Raw genomic sequence first — 21891 nt, 5'->3', positions numbered from 1 at the left:
CACGTCTGGGCATGCGCAGAGACACAGCGGAGGTGTGCGGAGTCTTGGAATTTCCTTAAAGTGTTATTGCTTTAGTTTTGTTTTCCCGCTGGTTTAGAAGAGCGGCCGGAAACCTCAAGTAGAGGAGATAAGATTCTGGCTCCGGAAGCACGGATCGGCCCAGTGAACCTTCAGTCTGAAACTGCCCTAAGCCAAGGGGTAGGTTGAGCCTCTCTGAAGGTAAGACTCGCGCTAGAAACACCTGTCGGGAGGGATGGACGGCCCTACATGAGCAAACTTTGTTTAGCTGGACCTCTCTGAGAACGGAAATAACTCCCACCCTTGACTCGGCCCTTTGCCTGTCGACTTGGGACCCTAATGATATTTGTTTTTTCCTGGGTTTTGTTTTTGTTTTCACCCCTACAATAGAAGATGACTGAAGATCAGCCTTTGCTTGCCGTGCAGGAGGCCCTGAGGAAGTGCTTTCCTGTGGTGGACGAGCAGCAGGGCCTGTGGCAGAGTGCTCTGAGAGACTGCCCGCCCCTCCTGGCCTCCCTCAGCAACCTGGCAGAGCAGCTGCAAGCCACACAGAACCTGCGATTTGAGGATGTGCCCTCACTTCGGGCCTTCCCAGACCTAAAGGAGCGGCTGAGGCGCAAGCAGCTGGCGGCTGGTGACACTATCCTGGACAAGCTAGGAGAGAGGCTGTAAGAGGCACAGTGGCGCTCTTTCTTGGCCTAGAGATGTTAAAACTGGGTATTTAATAATCTAGGATCAGTGAGAAAGGGGGTTTTTCTCCTTAAGAGAATGGTATTTGGGGATGTGACAGCCTTACCCCCTTTCCATCTGTTGCAGTGGGACCTCTCTCTGTCAAAAAACCATTTTCTGGCATTTCCCTTATCAGCTAGGCATGACAGTGGTGGACTTAGTAAAAGTTACCAAAGCAGAACAGAAAAGCAATGGAGAAAGCTCATTGACCCTCCACTGTAGTTTTCCTTAGGTAGAAAGCAGCAGGAGTTACACTGTAAACTTAGTAGGTGCCAGCAGCAAGGATTTTACATACATTATCTCATAAAATCTTTTCAACAACTGTGACTTAACCTCACTTAATCCCATTTTTCAAGTGAGGAAACTGAGGCTCACGCAAATTGCCTGTGCTCAGGCAGTTAGTAAATAGTAAAGCTGGGATGCTCATCCGAGTGCCTCTGGCACTGGGGCCAGAAGCTCCTAACCACCGCTTTGTTCTGCTGTACATTGGTGTCTGAGCGAGGAGAAGCACCAATGTTAGGCCTTCGATCTTAGAATTACAGGTAATTGGGGATAGAGAAGAGAGAAGGCACATATGGCCTTCCCTTAACCAGGATGAAAGAAGGTTCTAGTGTGTAGGGTTTGCCATAGACTGATAGGAAACTCAAAGATGGGGGCCTTCTTTGTATTTATCTGTACTAAAAACATTAAGAACCCATGGGATGCAAAACACAGGTGCTAGGAATACAATGGAGAAGGCAATGGCACCCGACTCCAGTACTGTTGCCTGGAAAATCCCATGGATGGAAGAGCCTGGTAGGCTGCGATCCATGGGGTCTCAAAGAGTCGGACATGACTGAGTGACTTCACTTTCACTTTTCACTTTCATGCATTGGAGAAGGAAATGGCAACCCACTCCAGTGTTCTTGCCTGGAGAATCCCAGGGACAGGGGAGCCTGGTGGGCTGCCGTCTATGGGGTCGCACAGAGTTGGATACGACTGAAGCGACTTAGCAGCAGCAGCAGCAGCAGCAGCAGCAGGAATACAATAGTAAGGCCGACTTAGTTCCTAAGTTGAGTAAAAGAGTCAGTTAAGTTAGGTCATTATACATTCTAAGGTAGCGAACTTTTATTTCAGTTGATTACATGTTTTTATGTGGGTATTGGGCTGTTATTTTTAGCCTAGTTTTTATTGTGAGTCACAGTCAAACTTGAAAGCTGCAGTTCTAGGCTAGGGAGTTCCTTGCCCTTTGGGAAGTTGTAGCCTTCGTCTTATGGCTAGACCTCTTGGAGTCACTAATGGAATAATAACTTTTAAAATAATTATATAATAATTTTTAAAATAATCATGTAAAAATAATAAAATTTGCCATAAGCTAGGTACTTCCCTAATGGCTTAATATGCATTATTGTATTTACTCTTCACAACAGTCCTTTTCATTCACTGGACAAATGTTTGTTGCTTTGTCGGCCAGTCTCAGTGTTTTAGGTACTTAGGATGCACAGTGAACAAAAGAGACTTGTTTTTGTTCGTGATTGAGAATAAGTAACTTTCCTGAGATCGACAATAATCTGTGTGCGTCAAGAGCTCAAATTTTACCCATTCAGGAATTCACGAGGGTGGGGCACGATATAGCATGAGCGCAAGACTGCTCTATTGCTGTAGTTTCCTCTTGCTAATTCCTTTCACATATGTGGCCTTAGACTATGTGTGAACATTTCCTCTCCTTTATGGGAGTCCCAGAAAGCCTGCTTGGTCTTTACTATCTTTGGCAGCTGGGCCCATCACACAGCTTTTGAGAGTGATGTAACTTCAGCCTCATCATCTTTAAGTCAATTCTTAATTGTTAAGCCACCCCTCCATCCAAGGCACCTGGGACCAGTAGATCTCCTTCGGAGGCAGTTTTTCCCATTGGGATGTGTGGCAGTATCTGGAGACAGTATTGATTGCCACAGCTTGAGATGGGTGGGGACATAGTTTGCTTTTGTCATCTAGTAGGTAGAGGCCCAGGTTGCTGCTGAACAACCTACAACCTACAGTGCAGCCCTCCACCACAAAGAATCATCAGGTCCAAGATGTTCTTGGTACCGAGGTTGAAGAACCTGGCCATAGGCCTTTCTCATCATATTGCCTAATATCAGACTTTTTCCCTCCAGAGCCACCCTCCTCAAGGTGCGTGATGTGGTCAGCAGCCACGTGGAGCGCGTGCTTCAGATCTATGAGCAGCACGCAGACGCGATCGGCCTCGATGCTGTCCTGCAGGCTTCAGCTGCAAGCCCCTCTGTGGCTGAAATGTTGGAGTGGTTGCAGGACATTGAGAGACATTATCGGAATTCATATCCTTTGCACACGTTTCACAGAGCTGTTCCAGGAAGTCTTGTTAATTTCAGTTTTCACCAGATTACACAAAAATACATGGTGTAAGTCAGTTCTCTTTGGTTCCTGGACGTGCATTCCTCCTGCATCCCTTTGTACAGTGATTCCTCAAATCATTTATTGAGCAGATGCCACCTTCCAGGCTTTATTCTAGGTGGTAGGAGCTAGACATTAAAAAGGGGAAAATATATAAAATGTCAGATGATGTTAAGTGTCTTGAAGAAAAATAAAGCAGGGATTGGGGAAAGCAAGGGTTAAGGGTGGGCTTGTAGTTTTAAATAGGGTGGTCAGGGCAGGCCTCACTGCCCTGAAAGTGGTTTCTAAGAAAAGATGTGAAGAGGGTGAGGGGAAGAATCGTGTGGATGTTTGGGGGAAGAGTGTTCCAGGTAGAAGGAGCAGCAAGTGCAAAGGGCCTGAGGTGACAGTGAACTTGGTCCGTTCAGGAAATAGCAAGGCAGCCAGTAGGGCTCGAGCCAAGTGGGCCTGGTCTAACAGGTGATGCTGTCAGGAGACAGGGCTAGGGCTGGTAGGGCCTCTGAGGTCTTTGGAAGGAGTTGGGCTTTTATTCTGAGAGAGACACAAGCTGTAGAAAGTTTTCAGTAGAGGAGTAATCTGATCAGACCTATGTTATCACCCATCTGTGTTCTGAGGGAAGACTTGGGTGGAAGCCAAAAGACCGTTTCACTGGAGTCCGCTCCCTTTTTCTCTCTAGTCTTGCCCGATAGGCGCGTCTACTCTCTGGCTGGAGTTTCTACCTTCATTTATTCTTGCCTCTAGTTTTGATTTTCAGTTTCCTGCAGCTGCCTCCTGACTGGAATCTCATGGAACTGCAGGCTCAAGTGGATGGAGATCAGCCCCCACCCCATCAGCTCCCTTCTTCAGCTGTAGCGTCACGTAGTCTGTAAACCGGAGGGTTGCCCCCGAGCCCACTGTTTGCTGATGGCATCGGTAGCGGCGCTGGCTGCGCTGGCGGCAGCAGCCAGGGCAGGCGTCATGAGCTCTTCCTGTGTGCCGGTGCTGTTGGAAGGGTGTTTGGCTCCACTGTCCAGTCCTTCCGCTCTGTTTCCTTGGTGTTTCTTGGAGATCCCTTCTGTATCCCCACTGCCTGTGCCACAGTCTCACTTGGATCCTTTGTCGCATGCCATCTCTAGGCAGGTTTCTCTGACCCTGGCTTCTTTCCTTAGAAGGAAGAAGCTACCTCGAGGTCGTGGCCACACTACAGGTTTATCTTCAGGAGTCCCTGTTCTGATCCAACTGGGTAGGGCTTCTCCGTAGCTTCTTGTGTCCCGGGGGTGAGACCCCGCACACTGGTCTGTGTCTTCTCCCTCCACCTGCCTGCTCAGCTGCCTTGCCTGCTCCCTACACACGATTCCATTCTGCATCTCGTTGGAAGATGTACTGTCCTGAATCCATTCCGTGCTTCCCCTCTTCTTTGTCTTGGTTTAAGCTCTTCCTACCAGCCGGAATCTTCCTACTGTCCTCTGAAGCAGTGGTTCTCCACCCTTCTTGGCGCTGGGGACTGGTTTTGTGAAAGTCAGCTTTTCCACAGGGACGGTTCAGATGGTAATGCGAGCAGTGGGGAGTGGCAGGTGAATCTTCGCTTTCTGGACCACCGCTCACCTCCTGCTGGGAGGCTCAGTTCCTAACCCGTCTGGCCACAGACGGGTACCAGAGATTGGGGACCCCTGCTCTAGGGCGGATGAATTTATCCTGTGAACTTCCACTGAGTTTTATCTCTTCCCATTTAGAGTCTTTTCAGTTTCTGTTGTGTTTTTTTCTCACCACAGTGAGATCCCAGTTTGCAGGGCAGTGTTTCATCCCTTCCCTGTAGCCCAGAACCTTGTATATAGAGGGGCTCGGTAAAGATCTGTAGCAGAGGTGAGCCTACTGCTGCTGCTGCTAAGTCGCTTCAGTCATGTCCGACTCTGCAACCCCATAGATGGCAGCCCACCAGGCTCCTCCGCCCATGGGATTCTCCAGGCAAGAGTACTGGAGTGGGATGGAGGTGAGCCTGCCCACCTGGTAAATGTAATGATAGCTGTGCTTTTGCTTTTCTAGCTCCTGGGAATGCTCTCCAGGGTATTTTCTTCCTTCAGCACATTTCATTTTCTTTTTGAGCACCTTCCTTAACTCCCAGGAAAGTACCTAAAGAGGAAGTACCTCCTGTCGTCAATCCAATGGGAAGACTTGGCAAACATCCAAGCTTTGCCCAGAGCCTGGGACCGAATCTCAGAAGATGAACACCCGGACCTTGTACGAGGTGCTGGTTTTCATGCAGTCGTTCGTGTCTGCTCCCCTCCTTTGTGTGTCTAGCCTCTTTGGAATCACGAAGAGGTTCCCCCTCCTGGTGCCTCTAGCTTTTACAGATCTGGTGTTTCGTGTTTTCTGGAGAGCTGGTATGCCGCATGTTCTCTCTCTTCCTGTTCTAGATGTCATGTTGAATGTTTCCTTCTTCCTGGAAGAATGAAGAGGCCATGTGTTTATCGGGAGACTCGGGGGACACAGATGAAGACCGACATTGCTGCCCTCTTGTATGTCTAAAAAATGTCAGTACTGCGTCCTGACTTACTGGAAATGTCAGTGCCCAGCGCCTGAGGACTGGCTCTTCAGCGGATTCTGCTGGACATTCCTGATGTTGGGGCTGCTTCATGCTGGGTCATGGGTGAGGGTACATGGTCACACCTTGCCCTTCCCTAAGACTCAGGAGAGTGGACAGAGGCAGAGAGGATGCAGGAAAGGTGGTGCAGAAGAACACCAGGGACAGAAGCAACAGCCACAGAAAGGGCTGGTAAGAAAGGAAAGGGCCAGGGTAGAGAGTTGGCACCACCCCCAGCATCATCCAAGACTCTCAGCCTCATTGACACCAGGTCCTAATTTCCTCTCTTTTTGTCAGTACCTGACTCCTTGATGGAAAAAAATGTCGCTTTGATGATTTAAAGAAGTGAAGGTGATGTTGATGGAAAACTCATTGTCTTCCAGTTGCAACGGCTCCTTGTCATCAGGACACTTTCTAGAGCATTCCACCAGGGGGAGGTGGTGTAGCATGAATTCTGAGTGTTTTGCATTTGGAACTGTTCCCTTGTTGCTCTTACTGACAGTAAGTAACTGGGGATAGTGGGGCTCTTAAAATAACATGGTTTTCTTTTTACCAAAGCCGGCAGCCAATTTGCTACAGGCCCCTGATCTTGGAGTAGCTGCATGGATGGGAGGTCCCCAGTCCAGAGTCAGGCAATCAGGATTGTGTTTCTGAGGCCCAGTGCCTTAATCTGTGAAATGGTTGTGATCCTTGCAGACCTGTCAGCTTCCTGGGCTGGTTAAAAATCTTGGTTATTGGATGTAAAGGGACTTAAGAAAGAATGTAGATATTTTTCAAAATGAAAATGACTTTTTAAGTTATAAAAGTGATGATATGCTTTTTAAAAAATCATAGAGAAATTATGGAAAACATTTAAAATGTAGAAAAGCATAGAACGGAACTCCATCAGAGAGATTTTATATGTATCTTTTCAGTGTCCATAGTCACAGTTTTTTTAACAAAACAATTTAGGTATCATTGATACATACTGTTATTTAAATTGTTTTTAAAGAAACACCTTTATATAATTGGGCTAGTTTTTCATATCTCTCTCTGTATATAGCTCAGTGCAATTATATACTATTCTATGGATTATTATAGTATTATGTTTTACATGTGTTTTTTAAGTCTTCATGTTTTTCTGCCTGTGCAGGCATGCTAAGTCATGTCCGACTCTTTGTGACCCTGTGGACCATAGCCTGCCAGGCTCCTCTGTCCATTGGATTCTCTAAGCAAGAATACTGGAGTAGGTTGCCACGCCCTCCTCCAGGGGCTCTTCCTGACCCAGGGATTGAACCCTTGTCTCCTGTGGCTCCTGCATTGCAGGCGGATCCTTTACACTGAGCCACGAAGGAAGCCCATGATATATACAATAATTGTAAATAACCTTAGGACCTTTAGGTATTAGGTCTTACAATGTACTCTGGGGACAGAGGTAAAGGAGAACCCAGAAAGATTTCTCGTTCAACCAAGGAAAGATTTAAACCAGTGTTTCTCAAGCTTGAGTTCAGTTTGCCTCAGTTGCTCAGTCATGTCCAACTCTTTGTGACCCCATGGACTGCAGCACACCAGGCTTCCCTGTCCATCACCAACTCCCAGAGCTTACTCAAACTCGTCCGTCGAGTCGGTGATGCCATCCAGCCATCTCATCCTCTGTCGTCCTCTTCTCCTCCCGCCTTCAATCTTTCCCAGCATCAGGGTCTTTTCCGATAAGTCAGCTCTTCGCATCAGGTGGCCAAAGTATTGAAGTTTCAGCATCAGTCCTTCCAGTGAATATTCAGGACTGATTTCCTTTAGGATTGACTGGTTGGATCTCTCCAACACCACAGTTCAAAAGCATCAATTCTTCGGTGCTCAGCTTTCTTTATGGTCCAACTCTCACATCCATACATGACCACTGGAAAAACCATATCTTTGACTAGATGGACCTTTGTCAGCAAAGTAATATCTGCTTTGTAGTATGCTCTCTAGGTTGGTCATAGCTTTTGTTCCAAGGAGCAAGCATCTTTCATGGCTGCAATCACCATCTGCACTGATTTTGGAGCCCAAGAAAATAAAGTCTGTCACTGTTTCCATTGTTTCCCCATCTATTTGCCAAAGTAATGGGACCAGATGCCATAATCTTCGTCTTCCAGACCCTGATGCTAGGAAAGATTGAAGCCAGTAGGAGAAGGGGACATCAGAGGATAAGATGGATGGCATATAAATCACCAGTCTCTTCTTAAAATTTAGATTCCTACTCTGTAGGTCCAGGGTGGGGCCCTGGACTCTGCATTTCTAACAAGGTCCCAAGCGATGCTGTTGATTCAGGGACCAGACTTTAAGTTGAAGAGATTTACCTTGTAATACAATAGTGAAAGTGTATTTGCAGTCAAAACAGAGTTCTGTGCGAGAGTAGAGGCGACAACCAACTGCTTGGGGGACTACTTCACAGTAACCGTGACATCTCAGTTGGGCCTTGAGGCTTGGAGAGGAGTGCAGGCTGCTCCACGCCCAGGAACAGTGTAAGCAAAGGCAGTGTTTGAGAAAGACTAGAAGCTGACACCTCCTGGGAGTTTGCTGTGTGCGGGCATCGTGCTTGTGGCTTGTATGCCATAGAACTGGAAACGTTAACAGTTGAGAATAGCAAGTCACTGGGGTTCACAGGGGGATATAAGAGTGGCAGGTAATGGGTCTGTAAGGGTGGACTGGAACGAATCTGTGAAGAGCCCTGAATACCTTGCTCAAGAGTATGTATTTTGCAAATGGCAGTTGCTTGTCTGTGTGTGTGTCTGAGTATAGTGAAGAGCTTGTTAAAACCTCCCTCATTTAAACAAGTAATTATGACTGAATAGCTACAAGTATGTTTATGGTGGTAAGTAACAACTATGTATTATTTAAGTATAATTGTTCCTTCTTAACCATTCTTATGGTATTAAATTGCTATCCTAATTGTTCTTTTTAAATTTATAATTAATTTGGTTAATTTTAAAGTAAGTGATACGTTTACATTGTACAAAATTCAAAGGGCATAGGTGCATATTCAGTGAAAAGTTCCCCTCTCCCATTAGTCAGGCCGCCTCACTGGAGGCAACTAAGGTTAAATATTTTGCGTGTCCTTCCAGAAATATTCTTCACCTCTATGAACACAGGGGTGAGTATCCTCCAAGATAGCCCCAGTGATCCCAAGGACCCATGCCCTTGTATAGTCCCTTCTCCTTCAGTGTGGGCTGCCCTTCCAGATTTGCTTCTAATGAACGAAAAACAGTGGAAGTGGTGGGAGGTCATTTCTGAAAGTAGGTTGTGAGGAGAGGCTGTGGCTTCCATCGAGGGCGCTGCCCCTCACTCCCTCGGGGGAAGTCCACTGTGATGCTGGGAGGCAGCCCCATGGTGACCTCATGTGAGAGCTTGATGCCTGCCAGAACCCTGCCTGAGCTCGGAAGCAGGCCTTCTCCCCAAGCTGAGCCTTTAGATGAGCCCACAGCCCCAGGCCAGCAACTGACTGTAACCTCGTGAGGACCTAAGCCAAAGGCAACCCAGCTCAGCTGGGCCCAGATTCTTGACCCATAGAAGCAAGGTAATAAATGTTTAAGTCATTTAAGTTTGGGGTAATTCTTTCCACAGTGATCGATGACTTATACAAGCAAATATCGTTGTATTTTCTCCATAACTTCTACCAATAGTAGCATGCTGTGTATCCAAGTTTTATACCTTGTTTTTTCCACCTACTTCCTGTATCTTAGAGATCATTCTTTATGAATATGTAAAGGGCTTCCTCAATTTTTCCTGCAAGAGTTCCATAGTTTTCTGTTGTGTGAGTATAACATAATTTATTTAGCCCCTTTGTTGTTATTCAGTCCCTTGAGTTGTGTCCAACTCTTTTGTGACTCCATGGACGATAGCCTGCCAGACTCCTCTGTCCATGGGATTTCCTAGGCAAGAATACTGGAATGGGTTGCCATTTCGTTCTCCAGGGGATCTTCCTGGCCCAGGGATCAAACCTGTGTCTCATACATTGGCAAGTGTGTGTGTGTGTATGGTGGGGGGGGGGGTGGGGGTGGGCGGAGGTTGGTTTTGTTTTTAGCCACTGAGACACTAGGGAAGCCCCATTTGGCCCCATACTGATGGCCATTTAGGTTGTTTCCAAAGCCTTAATACCTGTTAGATTTTGGCAGCCTTCTCTCTCATTCCCACCACTGCTCATGGTTTTTTCCCCTGGAATTTTCAATTAGCTAATACCACCCTATCCACTCTCCCACAGTAAAAAAAAAAAAAAAAAGAATTGTTGATATTTTTACTGGAATCGTAGTACATTTATAAACTAATTTAGGGAGAATCATCATAGTGGGAATCCTAGCTCTCCTCCTCCAACCATGCCACTGGCTCGTTGGTTGAGATATCAAATGTGAGTTCTTTTCTCTGTGTCCCTCAGGTGGGGAAATAGGCTCTTGGTGTTCAGAACTGTTGATTAGACAATGTATTGGGACGGAATGAAGAATTTGTGTTTTTTTCGTGCCCCTACCCCATCCACATTTAGCATGGACTTCAAGATTCTTCTCTCAGGCAGAGTAGGGCATCCTGACTTCTCTCAGGCAGATTAAAGCATCCTGACTTTAATCAGGGTGATGGGGGCTGGGTACCATCTCCAGCTTGTTCAGGCACTGGGGTGTTTGAAATTCCTTCTCCCTGTGAGAAGGCAGGCAGAGCGCACATTTGGAGAGGCAGATTCAGGGATGTGGGGGAAGGAGCTAGGACGCTGATAACCGGCTCAGGGGAAACCTTGCTGAATTCAAGTGGCTGGACTAAGTCTCAGGTCAGCCTCTGACTAGCCAGGTGATCTTGGGCAAGTTGTTTCCCCTCATCTGAGTTTCAGCTTCTTCATCTGTGCAATAAAATAATGGTGTATGTCCTTACAGAATTGTGAGGCTCAAGCCCACAAGTGAGGGCTTGTGATAAATTTACCAACATTGGAGGGGATGAAATTCACTTGAAACTGATTAGTTACCTACTAAGTGCATAGGGTTATTAGAAAAGATCCTGACCCTGGAGAAGATTGAAGAGGGCAGGAGAAGGGGGCGACAGAGAATGAGATGGTTAGATAGCATCACTGACTCAACAGACATGAGTTTGAGCAAACTCTGGGAAATAGTGAAGGAGAGGGAAGCCTGCTGTGCTGCAGCCTGTGGGGTGGCAGAGTTGGATACAACTTAGCGACTGAACAACAAACAACATAAAGGGCATAGCTTTGGGCTTTGCCCTTTTAACATCTTCCTCAAGGCTTAACAAGCCATGATACGAGTATGCTCTGTGAGCTGGTGAGTTCCCCAGGTGGCTTCAGCTTACCAGTGGCATTGCCAGCACTCGTACCAGGGTTTTCTTGGTTCTGGTGACAGGGGTCTCTCCCTGACACACGGCTGTTTCCTCTCTGCCACAGAAGGCAAAAGCACCCGCTGACACTTCCTTAGCTGCTACAAGAGTTGGTTTCCCGAATGCCCAGCCATGCCTGGGACGCGAGTCCTCCAGACGCAGCCATGAGTGCAGCACTTCGCCCATCTGGCTTGGCAGGGCACACGAGGCGGCCAAGGCTAAGGGCGCTGCAACCTTGCCAGTTACCCTCCCTTCTGATCCCAGAGCCAGGAGGGCTGGAGCGTGTCCTGGGGCTGCCTGCCAGAGCCTTACACTTGTGCCCCATATGCCAGGGGCTGGGAGGAGAAGCCAGTCCTTCCAGGCACTCTCCCTCCTCCCCATCGTTCCTGGAAGGCTCCTTCTTGGTTTCTGCCGGGTGCAAAGGAAAGTCACTTTTTCTGAGACTGGTACCTGGTACAGCATAGGAGGGTGCCCCAGAGATTCTGAACCAGTATGTGTGGGCAGGGCCAAGGTATATGTCTTCATCAAGAACCCCCTCATTTTTTTGCGGGGTCATTCTTGAAGAAATAGCCTTAAGCCTAAGAAAAAAGCAGCAGCACAGAGAGCTGGGTAGGGTGGCCACAAAGATTGCACTGCTCTAGGAAAGAAACAAGCCTTAATAACTTCCTCATTGCGCCTCTTCTTCCCTTTTTATTCCTGGTCCTCAATTCCAACAGGCACCTCGGCTCTGTTCCCCCAACCCCTCTGTGCTGTTCCGAACAAGGTAGTAGTCACATATGTACATAGCACCTTACCTGCCACATCCATATTCTTTAATTCGGAAGTGTCCCTGCATGCCCAGCACAGAACAAACTGCTGTGACACAAAGATAAACAAGAGAGATGTACACAGTAGGTCTGCAGATACGTAAGGCCACTGTGATACCGTGCTATCACAAAGATGTGCTGGCAATGCAGAGAATGGAGAGAGATGGACCCTTTCTCTGGGCTCTTGTGGGAGGCAAGAGAAGTGAGCATAAGGATAGGTGATGTTCTCCAGCAACTTCAGTTCAGCTTCCCCGTGGTCTGTAACGGAGTGAGTGATGGGGGAGGGAGGGGGCTGACCCGGCCCGTTCGCCATCATATGAAGCAGGGAGCAACATCTTCCTGGTTCAGATGTGTGCAGTACTTCTTAGTTTGCACAGAGAGCCCAGACTAATAAATCCACCACTCAATTGCAATCCCCACAGCGTGTTTATAGGCAGCAGCTGACTTTTATCAGCTCGTTTGTTCTTTCATATAAGCAGAGTTTTATGAGGGTCTCCTGAGCTGGCTTGTAACGCGATGAAACGGCTGCAAAACTCAACCATAAACCCTCAGCACCTGCCAAGCAGAGGATGCTGTTTTCCAGGCACATTTTGTCCAGCTGGCGGCTCTGTCCCCTTGCCCAGTTTGCATTTTTGCACTTGTCTCTTTAAACTTGGGTTTGTTTTTCAGCTCTCTGTGGCCTCTTTAAAGGCAACTGAAAAATGAAGGGTAGGAAAAAGAAACTAGAAAGTTACGTCTGTGCTAAAAATTATGTCTGGCTTATGTTGTCCTGAAAGCTGGTTTTGATCCCACTGCTGAAACAGAGACCAGGCTTCCCAGCCACACGAATGCCAGGGCCGGGGACTGGTGGACGGTGCCAGCCAAGCCCGTTAATACTTTGATTCTCTTTTGGGCCATTACTGTTTGTTTGTGCTTGCCAGAGGCCCCAGTCCTCCATTGTCAGTTTTGTAAATGCAAAGAACAGCTCCAGAGGCCTTTTCCCCAGATGGTCTTCAAGCATGACAACTTTTTCCAGCATTTCTAGAGCTCCCCCAAGAAAGGATATTTGAATGCCCTCTCTCCTCCAAATAAGGCAAGACCTGGCCTTTTTGAGGATGCTGGTTGACTGAGGTGGACTAGGTCCTTGGGAAGGCTTACAACTGCCTCCACAGAGCAGGCTGTCTAAAAAATGCCTCATGGCCCCAGATTGCGTCCTCAGAATTACTCACCTTTCTGTTTACAGGGTTTTGGTCAGGAGACCAGTAGGCCCAAAGAAGACCCCCAGGGTTGCCGTTCATGTGGCCCCATCTCTTACTCACTTTCCCTAGGCCCCCTGTGAAGGCGGCTACCTGAGTGTGTGACCTATGCTCACAAGGGTCCTCCAACTCGGCCTAATGCTCTTGCCATCACCCTCTTTAAATTCCTAGTAGTTTTTGAATAATGGACGGGACTTTGATTTCACCTGGAGCCCTGCAAATGACACTGCCAGCCCTGCTTTGCTTCTCTCTGGTCCTACTGCAAGGAGCTGCCCCAGAGCTATGGACAGACCCCCTTTCTCCTCCCAAGTCCCAGTCCGAGCCTGTGGAGAGCAAGTTTTGTGCCTGTCCATGAGGAATCTGGCCATACTCCACTCCCCAAGGCTCTCATTACCCAGTCTTCTGGTTTCAGCCACTCCCCTCTCTTGTGACAGCATCTCTAAAATCCCGGAAGAGGCCTCTTCCAAGCCTAACTCATTAAGTGTCGTCACCTTTGCCTGGCCCTTCATCATCTTCCAGAAGAGATTTGGGGTTCATGCATACTGCTAGGAGGAAGCTGCCTGCTCTGATGGAGGGACTGAGGCCTTTGATAGAAAAGGTGGCTGCTCACCCCCACCCCCTTCCCAAAGACAAGATACAGTTCCCTGCCGCAAGAAAGGGAACCCACCTTCTTTATCCAAGCCCAACTGGGATACCATCTGCTCCATGGTGTCCTCTTATTCTCCTACTCAGAACAACCCTTCCTCAACCAGCATGTTCCTCACGTCTAGCACTTCATTTCTTATGTCCATCCTTAGGTCTGTACTGGCCCGGTGAGAGGATCAGCACCTCTGGGGATTGAACCGGGTGGCAGAAATGCTGGGGAGACCTTTGCATCTTCCTGACCTGGAAAAGGTGGACCTTCCATGCCTGGGGGCTGGGGGTGGAGGTGCAGGGAGTGGAGGCGCTGGTCCTTGGCCGGCCCCTGGTGGCCATGGCCTCTGGTAAAGACATGGTATCCTGGCAAGATCGCAAGCTTTGGCAGAATACTGGCTCTACCACCTAGGACCGTGGGGCCTTGGCTTCACCTCTCTTTCTGTGAAATAAGGATAACACCTCACCGAACTATTATGAATAGCGTGTGCATGCTTAATCACTTCAGTCGTGTCTGACTCTGCAACCTTGTGGACCGTAGCCCGCCAGGCTCTTCTGTCCATGGGATTCTCCAGGGAAGAGTACTGGAGTGGATTGCCATACCTTCCTCCAGGGGATCTATTGAGCTTATTTCTTCAAAGCACAGAGAAATTAGGCCCAGCACACAGTCGGTTCTTAGTAACTGTCCGTTTTATTCTGCCCCCCTCCACCCTCTGAAGGACTTGAGGCCAAGGCCTTTTCCCTGTTGTGTGCCAGCTGGGCTGAGGGTATGGTCCCTGGCTACTCGGGCCTGGGAGCTGGGCTGCTGATGGAAATGAAACAGTGCAGGAGTGGACCCCCACCCCAATGACACGGAGCCAGAGGCCAGGCGACGCAAAACATCCTGCCTTCCCAACCCTGCCTGGCTTAGGTTCCCAGACCCACCCGGCATTACCACACCAACGGAAACGGTGGTTGCCGAATGGTGGCTGCTATTCCAGCCAAACCCCAGGACTGCGGCGACAGCCCTAACTGGGCCTGGCTGCCACATCAAGGACACAGCTCCACCCTCTTTTCTGCACCCCCTCCCACCTCAGGCTTCCCCGCCCTTCTCCTTCCCAGAGAAGCCAGGGCGGAGCCTCCCCCTGGGGCTGGGGTCAGCCTCTGGCCCCTGTGGCTGCTGCTACTGGTGCTGTGTAGTGGAGAAGGTTCTGGACAAGGAGTCTGGACATCTGCCACTTGCCCCAGTGGGACCTGAGCAGGTGACACAACGTCTCAGGCCCCTAGTGTCTCCATCAAAAAAGCAAAAACACAGCAGGGTGGTAGACAAAAGTTTCAACTTCATAAGGATTCTGCTGCTGCAAGAATTAAAGGGGCTGGACTTCCTGGGTGGTCCAGTGATTGAGAATCCACCTGCTGGGCTTCCCTAGTGGCTCAGTGATAAAGAATCTGCCTGCCAATGCAGGAGACACAGTCCGATCCCTAATCTGGGAAGATCCCACACTCTGTGGAGCAACTAAGCCCGAGCGCCTCGACTGCTGAGCACTGCAGCTGCTGAAGCCCATACGCCCTCGAGCCGGTGCTCCGCAGCAAGGGAAGCCACTGCAATGAGAAGTTCAGGCACCGCACCAAAGTGCAGACCCCGTGCGCCGCAGCCAAGGGAAAGCTAGCAGACATCAACAAAGACCCAGCACAGCCAAAAATAATACTTATTTTAAAAAAGAATTAGATGGGCTAATGTAAAAGAAGTTCAAGTCATATACAAATAGAAGTGATGTTCCCCTGAGGAGCAGCAGGGTGTGATGGAAAGAAGAGGGATTTGGGAATCCACCAAGGTTATTACTATAATCACTATTTATTGAGCAGTTTCTCTGCCTCAGACTTAGGTCTTGTGCTTTCAGATCCATTACAACCATCTGTGAGGTAGATATATGTTCCTGGTTTTACAGATAAGGAGACTGATTTAGACAGGTCAGGTGATTTGACTCCCCAAGGTCACATAGATGATCTGGGGTTTAATCCTTGAGGAACTCCTGCGTTCCAATTTGCTACATAGCCATCTGAGACAGCCCTGGCCAGTGTCCTTAGACCGGTCAACGAGACCTCTCTGTGCCTCAGTTTCCTGCTCTGTGCAATGAAGACCCTTCTGTTCCTCTGACAGGCGCTGGGAGGAAGTGAGGCCAGAAGTGGAGTGGAGCTGGTACAGAGCAGGGCAGGAGGGATGCTGACTGCTCCCCACGCCCCCCACCCCACCCCAGCAGTGGTTCCCAGCAAGGCTTGCGACTCCCCATTGCAGGCAGGGGTTCCGGGGACCGCTCAGTGAGGGAAATCTGGCTCAGGTGGGAGGTTTGTCATTTCCTGGCTACACTTGGCAACTCTTGAGAGGCAAGGCCAGTGGATGTGAGCCACCAAGCTGCCCAGGGTGGTCTGGGACCTGCCTCACTTCTGTCTCTAGTCACTGAAATCTCCATCACACTCCATAAGTCACTCAAGCACCAGAATTCCACACCACTGCTTAGAAGAAAGTGTACCCAGTGACAAGCCCCATAGACCTGTTTGTGAAAATAACCAGCACCTCCCTTGTGAGTTGTAGACCCCAGTGCATTAATCCAAGGCTCAGGGTCTGAGGAGGGAAGGCACTTTTTTACAGCCAAGTCCAGCACAGTAGGTCCCCTACATAAACTCCCCCATTCAAGTTGCAAACTTTCAAAGATGTGGACCTGTGTCTAGTAACGTAAGTTAGTTCATGTGTCTGTAAGATTGCTATACTGTAAGATTAAAAATGTTTATTTTGTGTGTCTGTTTTTTATCTATTTATTTGTGTGAAAAGTATTACAAACCTGTTATAGTACAGTTCTACATAGCCAACTGTGTTAGTTGTGTGTGTAGACTTTGTTGGACTTATAAACAAATGACTTACAAACACGCTCTCAGAATGGAACTTGTTTGTATGTAGGGGACTTAATGCAGCTTTCTCCACCTAGTTCCCCTTGGCGTAGCTGCTGACCCCGAAGGAGACAGGCAAGAGGTGGAGTGGCCATCCTTTAGATCCCATGTAACTCCAACCAAGTGAGGAAGAAGCTGTCTCTTCCTCGGGATTGAGAACGGTGGGTCACTTGGGGAGCTTTATAAAGCACTGATGCCTATGCCCGCGCCCAGATTCTTGTTTAATTGGCTGGGATGTAGGCATTGTAAAAGCACCCTCTCCCCATGAGTTTAATATGCAGTGAAGGCAGAAAACAGCTGCTTTGATCCAATTCATTCATTGAAGAATCTTGTTTTGGAGTGTCACCCTGTATTGTGCATTGTGCTAAGCTCTGAGTGAACAAGAGTCTGGGTCTGTACCCTCGTGGGTCCTGTATTCTAGTGGGGAGACAAAATAAGCGAGCAGGTGGATAATGGCAGGTGGTAATAAGTGCTGTAAGGGACATGGATCAGTAACGCAATGAAAGAAATGGGTATTGTCTGCTGCTTCAGTTCTCAAAGTGTTGTCTGGGGACTCTGAGACCCTGTCAGAGGATTTGCAAGGTGGAAACATGTTATAACACTGTGGTTCCTTGGTACACATGGGGGGTTGATTCCAGGACCCATGAGGGCACCAAAATCCACAGGTACTCAAGTCCCTTATATAAAATAGCATATTATTTGAATATAACCTGCTCACATCCTCACGTACACTTTAGATCATCTCTAGATTACTTATAATACCTGATACAGCATAAATGGTATATAAATGGTTGCCAGGGAGACAAATTCAAGTTTTACTTTTTGGAACTTTCTGGAATTTTTTTCCCCAACTATTTTCAATCCTTGGTTGGTTGATTTTGCAGCAGAACTGTGGGTACAGAGGGTTGATTATACTAAGATACTGTTTGCCTTTTCTACTCTCACGCTCTTCCTAGTGTGCAATGGAGATTTCAGATACTCTGTGAGTGTGTAATGACCTTCTCACTCTGACAGCTGCTGAGGCTGTGTGTTCCACTGTTTTAAAACATTCTTATATTTAATGTCTCTTTTGGCAAATGTTGATAGTTACAAGCCATGTGAACACAAACACTAGCTCTTTGGGCTCCTCAAATTTTAAGAATATAATGGAGTCATGAGCTATTTAAAATCCTAAAATATGATGCTGTTTAAGTGCTGCACTCATTATGCCAGCAAATTTGGAAAATTCAGCAATGGCCACAGGACTGGAAAAGGTCAGTTTTCATTCCAATCCCAAAGAAAGGCAATGGCAAAGAATGCTCAGACTACCATACTATTGCACTCATCCCACATGCTAGCAAGGTAATGCTCAAAACCCTTCAAGCTAGGCTTCGACAGTACATGGACCAAGAACTTCCAGATATACAAGCTGGATTTAGAAAAGACAGAGGAACCAGCGATCAAATGCCAACATCCATTGGATAATTGAAAAAGCAAGGGAATTCCAAAAAAAATCTGCTTCATTGACTACTCCAAAGCCATTAACTCTGTGGATCACAGCAAACTGTGGAAATTTTTTTAAGAGATGGGAATACCAGACCACCTTACCTGCCTCCTGAGAAACCTGTATGCAGGTCAAGAAGTGACAGTTAGAACAGGTCATAGAACAATGGACTGGTTCAAAATTGGAAAAGGAGTACATCAAGGCTATACACTGTTACCCTGCTTATTTAACTTATGTGCAGACTATATCATGTGAAGTTCCAGCCTGGATGAATCACAAGCTGTAATCTAGATTGCTATGAGAAATATCAACAACTTCAGATATGCAGATGATACCACAGATGGCAGAAAGTGAAGAGGAACTAAAAAGCCTCTTGATGAAAGTGAAAAAGGAGTGTGAAAAGGCTTGCTTAAAACAACACTCAAAGAACTAAGATCATGGCATCCAGTCCCATCATTTCATGGCTAATAGATGAGGGAAAAGTGGAAATAGTGACAGATTTTATTTTCTTGGGCTCCAAAATCACTGCAGATGGTGACTGCAGCCATGAAATTAAAAGGCACTCGTTTCTTGGAAGGAAAGCTATGACAAACCTAGACAGCATATTAAAAAGCAGAGACATCAATTTGCTGACAAAGATCTGTCTAGTCAGAGCTATGGTTTTTCCAGTAGTCATGTACAGATGTGAGAGTTGGACCATTAAGAAGGCAGGGTGCAGAAGAATTGATGATTTCCAATTGTGGAGTTGGAGAAGACTCTTGAGAGTCCCTTGGACAGCAAGGAGATCAAACCAGTCAATCTTAAAGGAAATCAGTCCTGAATATTCATTGGAAGGACTGATGATGAAGTGAAGCTCCAGTATTTTGGCCATGTGATGTGAAGAGCTGACTCATTGGAAAAGCCGTGATGCTGGGAAAGATTGAGGGCAGGAGGAGAAGGGGGCAACAGAGAATGAGATGGTTGAATGGCATCACCAACTCGGTGGACATGAGTTTGAGCAAGCTCCGGGAGATGGTGAAGGACAGAGAAGCCTGAAGTGCTGCAGTCCATGAGGTTGCAAAAGAGTGGAACACGACTTTAGTGACTGAACAACAACAACAACGATGGAGCCATGAGACCAAAAAGTCTGAAAAGTGCTGATGCAGTGGACAGGGCTTCCAGAGGGTGCTGAGGTGTGGGAACCAGCTTGACATGTCCAAGGAAGAGCAGAAAGGCAAGGGAACCAGGGTGAAGAAAGAAAGGGGTTGTTGGGAGATGAGGCTAGAGGGAGAGAGAGAGACCAGGCATGCAGGGATCTGGAGGGAGGAATACTTCAGGCAAAGGAGGATTAGGAGGCTGTCCAGGTGTGAGATAAAAGATCGAACTAGGATAACAGTTATGGAGATTGAGTGAAGTTAATTCAGAGAGGGAAGGTGGAGTTAATGGGTGTTGTGTTAGTCGTTCAGTAGTGTCTGACTCTTAGAGACTCTGTGGACTGAAGTCCACCAGCCTCCTCTGTCCATGGGATTCTCCAGGCAAGAACACTGGAGTGGGTTGCCATGCCCTCCTCCAGGGGATCTTCCCAACCCAGGGATGGAACCCATATCTCCTGCATCTCCTGCATTGGCTGGTGGATTCTTTACCATTAGCACCAACTGGGAAGCCCAGAGTCAACAGGATCTGGTGATAAATCAAATGTAGAGCATAGAGAAGGAAGGCTCTGGCTCGATGGCCATTCATGAAGGCAGGGGCCACAGGAAGTGGATGAATTTTAGGGTGGGTGGTGGAGGACAGGGTTGGGGATGTCCCTCTGGCTATAAAGTTTTGCCAAGAAAATGCACTGGTCATAGCAAACACCCTCTTCCAACAACACAAGAGAAGACTCTACACATGGACATCACCAGATGGTCAACACCGAAATCAGATTGATTATATTCTTTGCAGCCAAAGGTGGAGAAGCTCTATACAGTCAACGAAAATAAGACCAGGAGCTGACTGTGGCTCAGATCATGAACTCCTTATTACCAAATTCAGACTCAAATTGAAGAAAGTAGGGAAATCCGCTAGACCATTCAGGTATGACCTAAATCAAATCCCTTATGATTATACAGTGGAAGTGAGAAATAGATTTAAGGGCCTAGATCTGATAGATAGAGTGCCTGATGAACTATGGAATGAGGTTCATGACATTGTACAGGAGACAGGGATCAAGACTATCCCCATGGAAAAGAAATGCAAAAAAGCAAAATGGCTGTCTGAGGAGTCCTTACAAATAGCTGTGAAAAGAAGAGAGGTGAAAAGCAAAGCAGAAAAGGAAAGATATAAGCATCTGAATGCAGAGTTCCAAAGAATAGGAAGAAGAGATAAGAAAGCCTTCTTTAGCCATCAATGCAAAGAAATAGAGGAAAACAACAGAAGGGGAAAGACTAGAGATCTCTTCAAGAAAATTAGAGATACCAAGGGAACATTTCATGCAAAGATGGGCTCGATAAAGGACAGAAATGGTATGGACCTAACAGAAGCAGAAGATATTAAGAAGTGGTGGCAAGAATACACGGAAGAACTGTACAAAAAAGATCTTCATGACCCAGATAATCATGATGATGTGATCACTAATCTAGAGCCAGACATCCTGGAATGTGAAGTCAAGTGGGCCTTAGAAAGCATCACTACGAACAAAGCTAGTGGAGGTGATGAAATTCCAGTTGAGCTGTTTCCAATCCTGAACGATGATGCTGTGAAAGTGCTGCACTCAATATGCCAGCAAATTTGGAAAACTCAGCAGTGGCCACAGGACTGGAGAAGGTCAGTTTTCATTCCAATTCCAAAGAAAGGCAATGCAAAAGAATACTCAAACTACCGCACAATCTCACATGCTAGTAAAGTAATATTCAAAATTCTCCAAGCCAGGCTTCAGCAATATGTGAACCGTGAACTCCCTGATGTTCAAGCTGGTTTTAGAAAAGGCAGAGGAGCCAGAGATCAAATTGCCAACATCCGCTGGATCATGGAAAAAGCAAGAGAGTTCCAGAAAAACATCTATTTCTGCTTTATTGACTATGCCAAAGCCTTTGACTGTGTGGATCACAATAAACTGGAAAATTCTGAAAGAGATGGGAATACCAGACCACCTAACCTGCCTCTTGAGAAATCTGTATGCAGGTTAGGAAGCAACAGTTAGCACTGGACGGACATGGAACAACAGACTGGTTCCAAATAGGAAAAGGAGTCCGTCAAGGCTGTATATTGTCACCCTGCTTATTTAACTTATATGCAGAGTACATCATGAGAAACGCTGGACTGGAAGAAACACAAGCTGGAATCAAGATTGCCGAGAGAAATATCAATAACCTCAGATATGCAGATGACACCACCCTTATGGCAGAAAGTGAAGAGGAACTAAAAGCCTCTTGATGAAAGTGAAAGAAGAGAGTGAAAAAGTTGGCTTAAAGCTCAACATTCAGAAAACAAAGATCATGGCATCTGGTCCCACCACTTCATGGGAAATAGATGGGGAAACAGTAGAAACAATGTCAGACTTTATTTTTGGGGGCTCCAAAATCACTGCAGATGGTGATTGCAGCCATGAAATTAAAAGACGCTTACTCCTTGGAAGAAAAGTTATGACCAACCTAGATAGCATATTCAAAAGCAGAGACATTACTTTGCCGACTAAGGTCTGTCTAGTCAAGGCTATGGTTTTTCCTGTGGTCATGTATGGATGTGAGAGTTGGACTGTGAAGAAGGCTGAGCACCGAAGAATTGATGCTTTCGAACTGTGGTGTTGGAGAAGACTCTTGAGAGCCC

At 47.2% G+C, this 21891-nt stretch overlaps 1 protein-coding gene across 5 annotated transcripts; it reads left to right on the top strand.

Moving 5' to 3' along the window:
* The first annotated feature begins 11 nt into the window (after window positions 1–11).
* On the top strand, window positions 12–9257 carry AIRIM (AFG2 interacting ribosome maturation factor). 5 transcript variants are annotated; one of them, XR_009596529.1, is made up of 6 exons: window positions 12–219; window positions 409–686; window positions 2883–3062; window positions 5244–5362; window positions 5532–5890; window positions 5996–9257. XR_009596529.1 is itself a non-coding variant. In XM_012099679.4 (5 exons), exons 2-5 carry the CDS (start codon window positions 412–414, stop codon window positions 5567–5569), a joined length of 612 nt encoding a protein of 203 aa, XP_011955069.3. In that variant the 5' UTR covers window positions 12–219; window positions 409–411; the 3' UTR covers window positions 5570–9257. The 5 variants fall into 5 exon arrangements, 3 of the variants coding, with proteins under 3 accessions (XP_011955069.3, XP_011954979.3, XP_011954910.3); XR_006059098.1 differs by having other exon boundaries at window positions 5244–5890; XM_012099679.4 differs by having other exon boundaries at window positions 5532–9257.
* Window positions 9258–21891: the final 12634 nt, after the last annotated feature.

Source organism: Ovis aries, chromosome 1 (genome assembly GCF_016772045.2).
Source record: "Ovis aries strain OAR_USU_Benz2616 breed Rambouillet chromosome 1, ARS-UI_Ramb_v3.0, whole genome shotgun sequence".
NCBI classification, from domain to species: domain Eukaryota; kingdom Metazoa; phylum Chordata; class Mammalia; order Artiodactyla; family Bovidae; genus Ovis; species Ovis aries.
The sequence above is the reverse complement of the archived record's forward strand: the minus strand, read 5'-3'. Positions and strand labels throughout refer to the sequence as shown.